The 12,995-nt window shown below is 41.4% G+C and overlaps 1 protein-coding gene across 2 annotated transcripts in view; it reads right to left on the bottom strand.

Moving 5' to 3' along the window:
• The window catches only part of TTC21A (tetratricopeptide repeat domain 21A), a 79,184-nt gene that overhangs the window by 12,120 nt on the left and 54,069 nt on the right, over positions 1 to 12,995 (bottom strand). For both annotated transcript variants that reach the window (XM_073677749.1, XM_073677750.1), the window contains exons 21-26: positions 8,344 to 8,454; positions 7,853 to 7,934; positions 7,248 to 7,398; positions 4,584 to 4,745; positions 4,081 to 4,276; positions 3,238 to 3,462 (exon numbers count right to left, since the gene is read on the bottom strand). In XM_073677749.1, coding sequence (XP_073533850.1) covers positions 3,238 to 3,462; positions 4,081 to 4,276; positions 4,584 to 4,745; positions 7,248 to 7,398; positions 7,853 to 7,934; positions 8,344 to 8,454 — 927 coding nt within the window. The remainder of the gene's footprint in view (positions 1 to 3,237; positions 3,463 to 4,080; positions 4,277 to 4,583; positions 4,746 to 7,247; positions 7,399 to 7,852; positions 7,935 to 8,343; positions 8,455 to 12,995) is intronic.

Raw genomic sequence — 12,995 nt, 5'->3', positions numbered from 1 at the left:
TTCTGACTGGCCGGACGTCAGAGGTAAAGGTCATAAACTCTCAAATTAAGTCTGTGAGTCTCGTTCTGGCTGACTCAGGCCTCCTTCACACGTCCGTATAAAACCGGTACCAGAAAAAAACAGTACCGATGTCATCAGTATTTTGGATTAGTGTGCCATCAATTGTTTTCCAGTATAAGTAAAGAAAGAGTGAAATTACAAAGCTTCTCCTATACTTTGCAAAGTTAAACACGGAGGCACACCGATGGCATCCATATACTGTACGTGTGTTACACGGACCCATAGACTTGTATTGGCCCTTGTCATCCATGCTGCCGGAAAAAAACGGACATGTCTCCATGTAGTTCACACGGACATGTGCACAGCAGCCTAGGTTATAATGGGTACGTGTGGCATCCATGAAAAAAAACGGATGACACAAGTACTGCAAATATGGACATGAAGGAGGATGTGAAGGGGGTCTTAGACTTACTTGAAAAGTGATCTCGGGCTCATTCATAAAAGACTGGAGTGATCCAGTAGGTCACAAACTCCAGAAGCCTAACCGGCACAGTACCAATAACAGTTGAAGACGGTAGCTGGTAAGTAAAATACTACAAGCAGGGAACTTACATTAGTGACACCACTCCAGTGGTGAAATAAAAAACAAAGTGGAGTGGTGCTGATGTATATACATCACCTTGGAGATGCTGGGACTGGTGTATATACATTATATAGGAGACGCTGGGGCTGGTATATAAAAATAACATAGGAGACACTAGGGCTGGTATATAAAAATAACATAGGAGACACTAAGACTGGTGTATACATCACAAAGGATACACTGAGACTGCTGTATATACATCACATAGGAGACACTGAGATTGCTGTATATAAATTACATACGTAGGAGACACTGTGGCTGATGTATATTCATCACATGGGAGACACATATATTTAAACCACTCCCTGTGCTGTAAATACACTAGCCCTTATGACATAAGAGACTCTGGGGCTGGTGTATGCACAGGCTTCTGTATCATTACAGAGGAGACACTGTGATGGCTTCCTTCATCATTGGGAGGGAAGCGCAAGGCGCTAAATCCCCCCCCACAAAGAACATCCTGATGTTGGCACTGACCAGGGTCATGATGAAATACTTTGTTGCGTGCACTGCAGTGAAAGCTGTGTGTGTGTACTCAGTTGGGGGAGAGATTAAAGGGCTGGCTGGTAAAATGGGGCCGGTGGCCCAAGCACTGTATTCTCCAGAAATCTGCCTGGGGGCCGAAAGAAATGGCCTGAGGTTTCCTACCTTTGGTGTAACAGGATGGAGGCCATTTTAATTCAACATTGATTACCTCAGTGGAAAAATGATTGGGATTTGCTAATTAAATGTATTTAGGATTTTGTTGATCTTTTAGTTATTTTTTTTCTATAACAGGAGAACCCCTATAAATTCCATTTTGGGGTACTTACTCATGTTGCTACAGTGGTGGCCAAAAGTATTGGCACCCTTGCAATTCTGTCAGATAATACTCAGTTTCTTCCTGAAAATGATTGCAATCACAAATTCTTTGGTATTATTATCTTCATTTAATTTGTCTTCAGTGAAAAAACACAAAGAATTGTCCTAAAGCCAAACTGGATATAATTCCACACCAAACCTAAAAAAGGGGGTGGACAAAAGTATTGGCACCCTTTGAAAAATCATGTGATGCTTCTCTAATTCGTGTAATTAACAGCACCTGTAACTTACCTGTGGCACCTAACATGTGTTAACAATAACTAAATCACACTTGCAGCCAGTTAACATGGATTAAAGTTGACTCAACCTCTGTCCTGTGTCCTTGTGTTTACCACATTGAGCATGGAGAAAAGAAAGAAGACCAAAGAACTGTCTGAGGACTTGAGAAACCAAATTGTGAGGAAGCATGAGCAATCTCAAGGCTACAAGTCCATCTCCAAAGACCTGAATGTTCCTGTGTCTTCCGTGTGCAGTGTCATCAAGAAGTTTAAAGCCCATGGCACTGTGGCTAACCTCCCTAGATGTGGACGGAAAAGAAAAATTGACGAGAGATTTCAACGCAAGATTGAGCGGGTGGTGGATACAGAACCTCGACTAACATCCAAACAAGTTCAAGCTGCCCTGCAGTCCAAGGGTACAACAGTGTCAACCCGTACTATCCGTCGACGTCTGAATGAAAAGGGACTGTATGGTAGGATACCCAGGAAGACCCCACTTCTTACCCCGAGACATAAAAAAGCCAGGCTGGAGTTTGCCAAAACTTACATGAGAAAGCCTAAAACGTTTTGGAAGAATGTTCTCTGGTCAGATGAGACAAAAGTAGAGTTTTTTGGGAAAAAGCATCAACATAGAGTGTACAGGAAAAAAAAAAAAGAGGCATTCAAAGAAAAGAACACGGTCCCTACAGTCAATCATGGCGGAGGTTCCCTGATGTTTTGGGGCTGCTTTGCTGCCTCTGGCACTGGAATGCTTGACCGTGTGCATGGCATTATGAAGTCTGAAGACTACCAACAAATTTTGCAGCATAATGTAGGGCCCAGTGTGAGAAAGCTGGGTCTCCCTCAGAGGTCATGGGTCTTCCAGCAGCATAATGACCCAAAACACACTTCCAAAAGCACTATAAAATGGTTTGAGAGAAAGCACTGGAGACTTCTAAGGTGGCCAGCAATGAGTCCAGACCTGAATCCCATAGAACACCTGTGGAGAGATCTCAAAATGGCAGTTTGGAGAAGGCACCCTTCAAATATCAGGGACCTGGAGCAGTTTGCCAAAGAAGAATGGTCTACAATTCCAGCAGAGCATTGTAAGAAACTCATTGATGGTTACCGGAAGCGGTTCGCAGTTATTTTGGCTAAAGGTTGTGCAACCAAGTATTAGGCTGAGGGTGCCAATACTTTTGTCTGGCCCATTTTTGGAGTTTTGTGTGAAATGATCAATGATTTGATTTTAGCTTCATTCTCTTTTGTGTTTTTTTCTTGCTAGCAAATTAAATGAAGATAATAATACCAAAGAATTTGTGATTGCAATCATTTTCAGGAAGAAACTGAGTATTATCTGACAGAATTGCAGGGGTGCCAATACTTTTGGCCACCACTGTATGTTCAGATGTGGCAGATTTCTTTGCACAATTTTAGAAAGAAAATCAACATTTAATAATTGTTAGCTATGTTATTTGTATTGTTCTCAGGAACCTGTCTATCATAAGGACCCTGAATTTATTATTTCCCTCTTACCTTATTGTATTTAAGACATCGCTTCAGCAACTCTGTTGCTATGTCATATTTTGCTGATTTGATATAAATGTCTGCAAGGAGCAACCAGCTCTTTTCAAGATCTTCAGCATCTTCTAAGGTCCAGTGGGCTTTGGACAGTCTCTTTAGCTGGTTTCTTGCCCTGGGAGTTTGCTTCAGGATCATGTAAGCTTGAGCTATGGCCAGGAGCACGGAGGTATTCTCTTTCTACAACCACAAGTCAAGAAACATCAATTTAGGACATTTAAACTTTGTCCATCTACTGGAAAAATTGGGGTGGGGTATTGTGCGGCCTAATTGTACAATAGTGACAAAAGGTGCGCCATATCGGTTGTCATTTTTCAGTAAGATTCCCAATTCTTGTACACTTATGGCATATCCATAGGACATGCCATGAACATATGATAGATGCCAGTCCCGTTGTCCTGAGAATGGGGCCCATTTCGAGGATCTCCATTCCATTCTATAGTAACTCTAAAAATTGGTGAGCTGATGGTAAAAATTCCTCTTTGTTATTTATTCTGCATGTTGCCAGAACACTAGATTGATGTTTTTTAAAGATGTTAATTGAAAATGAAAAAAAAAAAAAAAAAGCAACATGGCTGCATTTCCTGTTATCACTTTTTGCAAACATGGCCACCACAATGAAACGAAAATAGGCCAATTTCCACCACTGTGCATCAACCATCATACAGCACCTAAAAAAATAATGTTTAGCTTAATACATTGACGAAATAACAGTTTACCTATCCCCATAAGTAAATTATAGAATTCAGCATAATATTAACAAACTTGTAGAAATACCACACCTATATATTGTGTTACCTCTGTGGTGGCCATATCTGTGAATGTGCTGAGTGCAGCTTCAATGTTGACTTTGTCTCTGGTAGCCATAAGGCAATAACACTGCAGCATGGTTAGCTGGTTCTGGCCATGTGCAGTACGAGGATGGAACCTCTTCAGTAACTTCTCCGCTGTCCGAACTCCCAATTTCTCAGAATCCCTCTTTTCCCCTAAGAGACTAAATCAGACATTGACCTAATGGAAAAACGCATTCATGGAAAATGCAGCCATAGTATTTAATCTAATGGTGACATCAAAACAATGTGCCTGACTGCCGGAGGCAGCCTTATTGGTATTCGTGCTATTTGGACCGGTCACTCATGACAGTGCACTTTTATCTATAAAGTGAACTGTCTCCTTACTATCTGTCCAGGCTGATGTTATGTATCTATTTCATCTACATGCCCTGCAGTATCTGTGATGATTATACAGTGATTCCTTACCTTGGAAAGTATTGGAAGAATCAAATCATATAAAAATGTTACCTGTTATCATCTTCCAAGTTGTCAAACACCTCACCACCAACAATCTCATTGTCTGGATTAAGACAGATCTGGATCATATTGGTGATGGCTCTTTGACCCCAGTCATTATCTTTGCGAGCCTTATTAAAATATTTCAGTGCCTCATTAGGTTGCCCTATGTACCTGGAAGAGAAAATGCAAAAATGTTTACTTTCTCGGGTGTATAAAAAAGCGGTGGTCTAGATCCCTAAGTTTACATCGGAGGCATTTAAGTCATTGTTATCTGGATCCTTTTTAATATCCGAATAGACAAAGTTGCAACTGGCAATCTATACCCATGGACTCTAATCTAAGTGATTATTGGTTATGTAAACAGGGGGATACAGGTAGAGTAAAGCCCCCTAATATACATTGGGTTAAAGACAACAGAACCCACCAATTCTGGCGGACCAACCAACCATCAAATAAGTATAGGCAAAGAGCAGAAGGAACCAGCGATGCAGGCGGTTAGTCTTGTATTAATAAAATATTGCTTTTATTTGAGCCATTAAGAGAGGAAATTTAGTCCACATGTTAGCACACTTGGTTATAAATGTGTACAGGTACTTAGAAGTAGGACCTACGTGTTTCGACTTTCGTCTTAGTCATGGTCTAGATGACTGTCAAAATTGATATATGATAAGTGCAAAACTACGTGTACTAGACTTCGTGTACTGGTCAATCGTCTTACAAACATGTGCAATTAGAGAAGAATAAAGGGTCTCCTTTTAGAGAGGACCCCTTCACCAAATTTTAGAAGGGTTTGTAATGTGACACAACTAAACATAGCTGCACTCCTCCCTCCCCCACACTGACTAATACAGGAGGTTAGACCATGAGATTAAAGCTGTATCATTACATCTCACGCACTGAGAAACCTTCTCTAAGCTATGGTGGGGGCATGTTCTTCTTTTCTTTGAGTGCGGCTACCTGCTATTGGTCAGAATCATATAGGTAGAAAAAATAGATGCCTCCTCCAGTGAAAACAGGCTCATAACACCCACTTTGACTTTAAAAAAAGTCAACTCATTACATGCCAAAGACTAGTATATCCACAACGGAGAGGTGAAAGAAAAAATATATATACACATGAGAGAGAGAGACAGTGATGGTTCCAACAGTAGGACATCGTTCTTAAGGGTGGGATGCTTAAAGCAAAAAAAAACCCCAAAAAAAACAATTGTTTAAAAGTAAACAACCTCTTAAAAAAAAAAAAAGGATCATTCCCATTTAATCTAAACATCATTTACTCAATGAGGCAGAGTTATCAAAATTGGGGCAAAACAAAAGGTAGGGAAGGTTTAGATAGAGACTGACGATACAGTGTAAAATCTTAATTATGCCAGACATACTTTTTGATGGCAAGAGCAGCATACCTTTATTTTTATGTTGACTCTTTAATCTGTGTTCTTCTTTAGTTGATTAACACAGACTATTATTTGTATAACCCTGAATGTTATCTGCTCTTTGATTCTGAAACAACGATGTGTATTTACAAGAGCCCCTGTGATACAAACTATGTAAATAAATTAGCTAGAACAATGAATGTTTGCTAGATATGTTAAATACCATTGTAGGGTGTTTGCCAGTCAATCTTGGGGGATGAGCTGTGGATACTCAAGCCCTGTGGAAAATTATCATCCCTAATTCTTAACCTGTGGATTTGTACGTAAAAAGGAGATGTGCTTCTGTAGTGCTGGAGACAGAATGAGACTTGGGACAGAGAATCAAGAAACATGAGGCAGACTTTAGAAGGAGAATGAGAAACATCCTCCAGGACAGCAGATGGATTGCATGGCATTACCCAAAGATACACAGATTTGTATTCTACATGATTCTAGTCTAAGGGTATCGGCCTTGACTGGAAAGATTCGGATCTGCTCCATTAACCATCAGGGAGACCATGGATACTTTTGGGGAGTCCAGGGTGCGACGAGGAAGTCACCTGGCCCCATGGATATGTTGTTTTGGGGTTGCTAGGAGGGACTCACCGGTTGCCTAGAACCCATGGAGACATTTGGAGTTGCCAGGAGGGACCCACCGGTCGCCTGGCCCCATGGAAACTCTTGGAGAGGCCAGGGTAGGACCCTTGGGTCTCCTGGTCTTGTACCTCGATGGACTGCTAGCTTCCTAAGTTTGCCGCTGCCTCCTCTCTGTGGGGGCCCGCCCGAAGCAGTGGGCCACTGGTTGAGGTAGTCGGCCCTGGAAGTCTCCAAAGTCAGAGCTGTTCTATCCCAGGCGGGCGGAGAAGGAAGGATGAGACTGTGTAATGTTGTACCATTTTGGGCATTTGCTGGGACTGTTCTGTGTGTTTATTGTCCGCTTTGTGGTTCAATAAAGTATTGCCACGCTATTTTACCCTCACCCTGCGTTGTCTGAGCAGCGTTACACCCACGGAAGACCCCGGGTCTTCACAGAGACCAATCAGAATGATTGATCTATTAATTACCACGAAAAACTCTGATGTTTGACTGCAAAGTAGACCACTGGCTGACCCCTTTAAATTCAATGCGGTTAATCAGTATCTGTTTTTATTCTTTGGAAAACTGATTTGTCACTGCCACACCCCCTGTTATAATTGTATTATGATAGCGTGAACAGAGCTTTAATCTGTATTTTTCAGGGTTTTTTTTTGTTCTTCCTTACCAGCAATAGAGGCCTTTACAAAAATTATATCCGGGTTCAAGTGTAGTTCTTGAAGATTGTTCTAATGCCATATCAAAGTATCGTTGTGCTTCATTAAGTTTTCCACTTCTTCTTAGAAGATCAACAAATTTACTCAGAACTGGAAAATTATCTAGATTCAAAAACATCACATATAAAACACAACATTTATATAATTGTGGTGCTAAAATATTCATTCCTGCCCCATTGGTTGAACAATTATTTGCCAAATTAAAATTGCAGAGCTTACCATTCATGATGGATAAAATCAGCAGCCCAAAAAGTGTCTGATTCTTTCAGTTTAAACTCATCTTTACACTCTAGAAATCCATCATAAATTGATAAAGCCTCATTCATACAGCTGACATAGACACTAAAATGTGCATTCCTTATAGCTAGTGAGTGAACTATTGTTGACCAACCGCTATCTCGCCTCCTTTTTATTAAGTTTTGATAAATAATATCCATCATTACCTAACATCATTACATTTTATAGCGTTTATTAACCTATGTAAATATTTTACTCTTAACTATGCAATTATGAATTCCAACATTTCTGACACACAGATCAAGAATAACATCCTCACCTGGCGTCTTTTCCAGAACCTGCTGAAAATATTCTATCGCTTTCTCATATTCCTGTTTTTGAAACATGATATCTGCCATCACCTGCCAGACAGTAGAAAATAAAATATTAAATGGCCCATAGATAACATTATCATTCTCATGATCCCAATCACTTGCATCAGTGCTGATGTTTGCACTGACCTCTGAGGTCAGTGATTGACTGCAGTGATCAGGTGACTGATCAATAGCACATCATCAGTTCCAATACTGGTGTGGACTACCATAGCAGTGGTGCTGGGATAGTGAAGAATTTGAGGGGGAAGTTTTATTTATTTCATCATTTTAGAACATGCCCTACTCTTCGCACAATTTTAAAAAGTTCTGAAAAAAACCCTTTAAGAAGCTCAAAAGTCTACATTAAAGTCTAAGCTTACATTAAAGATGCATAAGTCTGTGACTCAAACTAAAAAGCATTTTATTATAAATTACAACTCAAAACTTAACAATTTACCATTGTAGCCTCGTCCTTATATCTCACGTCCCGAAGTAGGTCTTTACATTGTGCTTCACAGGAATCCAGGTCATCCATTATCAAGAAAAGATTTGTCATCTTCAGCAATATCTGATAAATGGAAGAGAGAAGAGAAGAGAGACATGTGTTTTATGGTCAATGTTGCAGCCAGAATCTCAGCTCCACAACTCAGGCCTTATAGAAAGAGGCAATACTCTTGTCACTCTCACAGACTATGGATGATCACCAAGTATACAGCTATCCATAGAGAACCGGACCTGCTGATTAAAAGAGAACTGAGCCTGCAGGCCACTGCCCACCCTCCGACAGAGATCAATGCAACAATAGGAAGCATAACTTTCTGTTGATGGAGGTAAGCAAAGTGGAAGTATGAAGCAGGCAATTGTATACAGCTGCTTTCATTCCAGATTTTAAAAGGTTGTCCACTTCTGTTACATTGATGACCTATCTTAGGATAGGTCATCAATGTCTGATCGGCCGTTGTCCGACACCCAGCACCCCCGCCGATCAGCTGTTATCGGTGTTGGTGTGGGTGCCGGGTGTTGGACTCAGCCAATCAGACATTGATGACCTATCCTAAGATAGGTCAATGTAACAGAAGTGGACAACCTCTTTAAACTCTGGAATGAAAGCAGAGTTTATGGACTGTGCTATCGTTTATCTTTTGTTTTGTCGTTTTGCCAGTAACGCCGTGTTTATTTTTGCTGGAGCAGCGGGGCTTTATGCCATACAATAAAGCCTGCAGAGAAAAACGGTTCTTGAGTCTACTTCTGAAAGTGGCCGAGTGAGTCGTCTTACCACACTACGTGGACAAAAGTATTGGGACACTTACACATTACATGTACAGGAGCCTATATCCTATTCTAAATCAATGAGCAGTAAAATTAAGTTGGTCCTCACTTTCAGCTATAACATTTGTGTGGTCAGACACTGATTTAAGATGACAGCGCCGCATTCACCATCTCCATTCTAATTCATCCCAAAGGTGTTGGATGGGGTTGAGGTCAATAGCAGTGCAGGCATTGCAGTAGCTTAGGTATCCATGGTTATGACCACTAACAACTAACTAACTGTCACTATATCAATGGTCGTAACCATGGCTACCTAGGGTCCTGCAATGCCTGCACATAGGGTAAGCGACATAGTGAATCAGAAGAATTATACTGCATTTCTCATGGAAGGTATTGGCTAATATTATTATTACACCTACTTCATCTTGGGATATGATCTTGGAGATGGGAATACCCCTTTAAGACTATGTTGGGGAAACAGTGTGTGTTACACAGTAAGGCCTCATTCACAAATAAGTGTTGCACATACGTGTTCTGTGTTTTTCACGGATACAACACGTACTAATTATATACCGTATGCCTGTGCAAAACTCATGGAGACATGTCTGTTTTACTCTGGTATCACGGATGAAAAGCACCACTATAAGGCCACGTTCACATGTTCAGTTTTTTACCTCAGTATTTGTAAACCAAAACCAGGAGTAGGTGAAAAATACAGAAGTGGTGACGTGTTTCTATTATACTTTTCCTCTGATTGTTCCTCTCCTGGTTTTGGCTTACAGATACTGAGGTAAAATACTGACCAAATACTGAACGTGTGAACATGGCCTAAGTTTATGGGTCCGTGAAAAACACGTACAGCACGTGGATGGCATCTGTGTGCCATGCGCATTCTGTCTGTATTTAACGCTGCAATGGATAGGAGAAGCTTTGTAATTTATTTACGTATCCATCTATGACAAACACTGATGACACACTGATAGTAAAAATGGAAACACGGACTGCACACTGATGACACACTGATGGTAAAAACGGACACACGGACTGTACACTGATAGTAAAAACAAACACATGGACCGTACACTGATTCAAAACATTGAGGACACCGGTACCATTTTTTCACCTAAGTGTTTATAAACACGGACATGTGAATGGGGCCTAAATGAAAAAATAAATAAAAATAAGTAAGTAAAAGAAAAAAAATAATTCAATGCCAGTTGCAATCGCTGTTACTAGTCCCGAAGAAAAAACAAAACATATGTTCGATATATAAAAATAATTGTTACGGAAAGGGAAATCCAATTTAAAATATATTTTGATGGTCCTTTATGGGCGTAAAAAAAAAAAAATGTGAACAATTTTCTTTACATTTACCTAGGTAGCAGCAAAAAAAAAAAAAAAAAGACATAACAAATTAGGCCTCACGTATCACAACTAGTGTTGAGCGATACCTTCCGATATCAGGAAATATCGTATCGGATTGGATCGGGCCGATACCCAAAAAGTATCGGATATCGCCGATTCCGATACCGGAAACCAATGCAAGTCAATGGGACACAAATATCGGAATGAAAATAAACCCTTTCTTTCCTTGTAGGTTAATTCTACATGAAGTAAAACAACTAAGAATAATGTAGAATGACATGAAAAGCCGGCAATTCATCAGCGGCATTCACCGGTACCCGACAATTTACAACAGAAAGAATAGAGCATCACACATAGATTAGATAGATAGAAACATGTCAGTCACATATATATGAAGTACAGTGACAGTGTTGCTTACTGTACTTGTCATTTAGTGTAAAGGATTTATTAAAAAAAATATTAGTGTTTTCGTGCACCGTCTCTTTAAAAAAGCCGGCCGGCAATTCAGCAGCGGTACCCGACAATTTATAACAGAAAGAATAGAGCATCACACATAGATTAGATAGATAGAAACATGTCAGTCACATATATATGAAGTACAGTGACAGTGTTGATTACTGTACTTGTCATTTAGTGTTAAAATAAAGGATTTATTTAAAAAAAAAATTGGCGTGGGGTTCCCCTTAATTTTAGGCTCTAGCGGAGGTTAAGCAGACAGCTGGGGCAAATGTTTGAAGCCTGGGAAGGGGGTAATACCCACGGAGCTTCCCAGGCTACTAATATCAGCCCCCAGCTGAATACCTAGCCTTTACTAGCTATTAAAATGGGGGAACCCCCCCAAAAAAATGACGTGGGGTCCCCCCTAATTTAATAGCTAGCACAGGCTAGGCAGACAGCTGGGGGCTGATATTAATAGCCCAGGAAGGGTGCCATGAATATTGGCCCCCTCCCAGGCTAGAAACACCAGCCGTCAGCCGCCCCAGAAATGGCGCATCCATAGGATGCGCCAATTCTGGCACTTAGCCTCGCTCTTCCACGCTGCCCTGGTGCGGTGGCAGGGGGTAATAGGGTTGGGGTTGATGTCAGCTTATAATGCCAGCTGACATCAAGCCCAGGTTAGTAATGGAGAGGCGTCTATAAGACACCCCCATTACTAACCCCATAGTCAAAGTTAAAAGAAAACACAAACACCCAGAGTAAAGTCCTTTAATTGAAATAAAGACACAATTCTTTATTGTTCTAAATTAAACCATACTTACCATCACGCCCATTCCAGCTGAAGCCAACGATCTCCTGCAATAAAAGAAAAATAATAAAGCAACCTCATCCTTACCTTTCGATGGTTCCCAGGACAGCTCCAGCTCTGCTACATCGAGATGACAGGATGGACCGCAGCAGAAAGCTGCCATCCAGCCTGTCATCCCGCAGACACTGAGAAGGCAGGCATGCTTGCGCTCCTCAGTGTCTCTCTGTGACGTCATCCAGATGAGCCGAGTTCATGTCCAATGAACTCAGCTCACCTCATGCACGTCACTGACAGCGTGGGAAAGTTCTCCTGCACTCAGCGCTTCAGCGTGAGAATTCTCCCACGCTGTCAGTGACATACATGAGGTGAGGTCATGTCCAATGAACTCAGCTCACCTCATGCACGTCACTGACAGTGTGGGAAAATTCTCACGCTGAAGTGCTGAGTGCAGGAGAATTTTCCCACGCTGTCAGTGACGTACATGAGGTGAGCTGAGTTCATTGGACATGACCTCGGCTCATCTTTATGCCGTCACAGCCAGACATTGAGGAGCACAAGCATGCCTGTGCTTCTCAGTGTCTGCGGGATGACAGGATGGATGGCAGCGTTCTGCTGCGGTCCAGCCTGTCATCTCGATGTAGCAGAGCTGAAGCTGTCGTGGGAGCCATGGAAAGGTAAGGATGAGGTTGCTTTATTATTTTACTTTTATTGCAGGAGATCGTTGGCTTCAGCTGGAATGGGCGTGATGGTAAGTATGGTTTAATTTAGAACAATAAAGAATTGTGTGTTTATTTCAATTAAAGGACTTTTTTCTGGGTGTTGTGTTTTTTTAAATACTTTACTAGAAATTCATGGTGGTCATGTCTAATATTGGCGTGACCCCATGAATTTTGGGCTTAGGGCCAGCTGATAATACCAAGCTGGCCTTAACCCCTTTATTACCCAGTGAGCCACCGCACCAGGGCCCTGGATGAGTTGGGTACAGCGCCAGAAGATGGCGCTTCAATGAACGCGCCATTTTCTGGGGCGGCTGCGGACTGCAATTTGCAGCGGGGGTGGCCCAGAAAGCTTGGGTCTCCCTGCGCTGCGGATTCCAGCCCCCAGCTGCATAGTTGTATCTGGCTGGACACAAAAATAGGGCGAAGCTCCACGTATTTTTTTTTTTTAATTATTTCATGAAATTCATGAAATAATTAAGAAAAAAAGGGCTTCCCTATATTGTTGTGTCC

The sequence above is a fragment of the Phyllobates terribilis genome, unplaced genomic scaffold (assembly GCF_046119375.1).
Source record: "Phyllobates terribilis strain yellow unplaced genomic scaffold, ASM4611937v1 Scaffold_4__5_contigs__length_816908805, whole genome shotgun sequence".
NCBI classification, from domain to species: domain Eukaryota; kingdom Metazoa; phylum Chordata; class Amphibia; order Anura; family Dendrobatidae; genus Phyllobates; species Phyllobates terribilis.
Note: the sequence above shows the minus strand (reverse complement) of the source record. Positions and strands in the feature narration are given on the sequence as shown.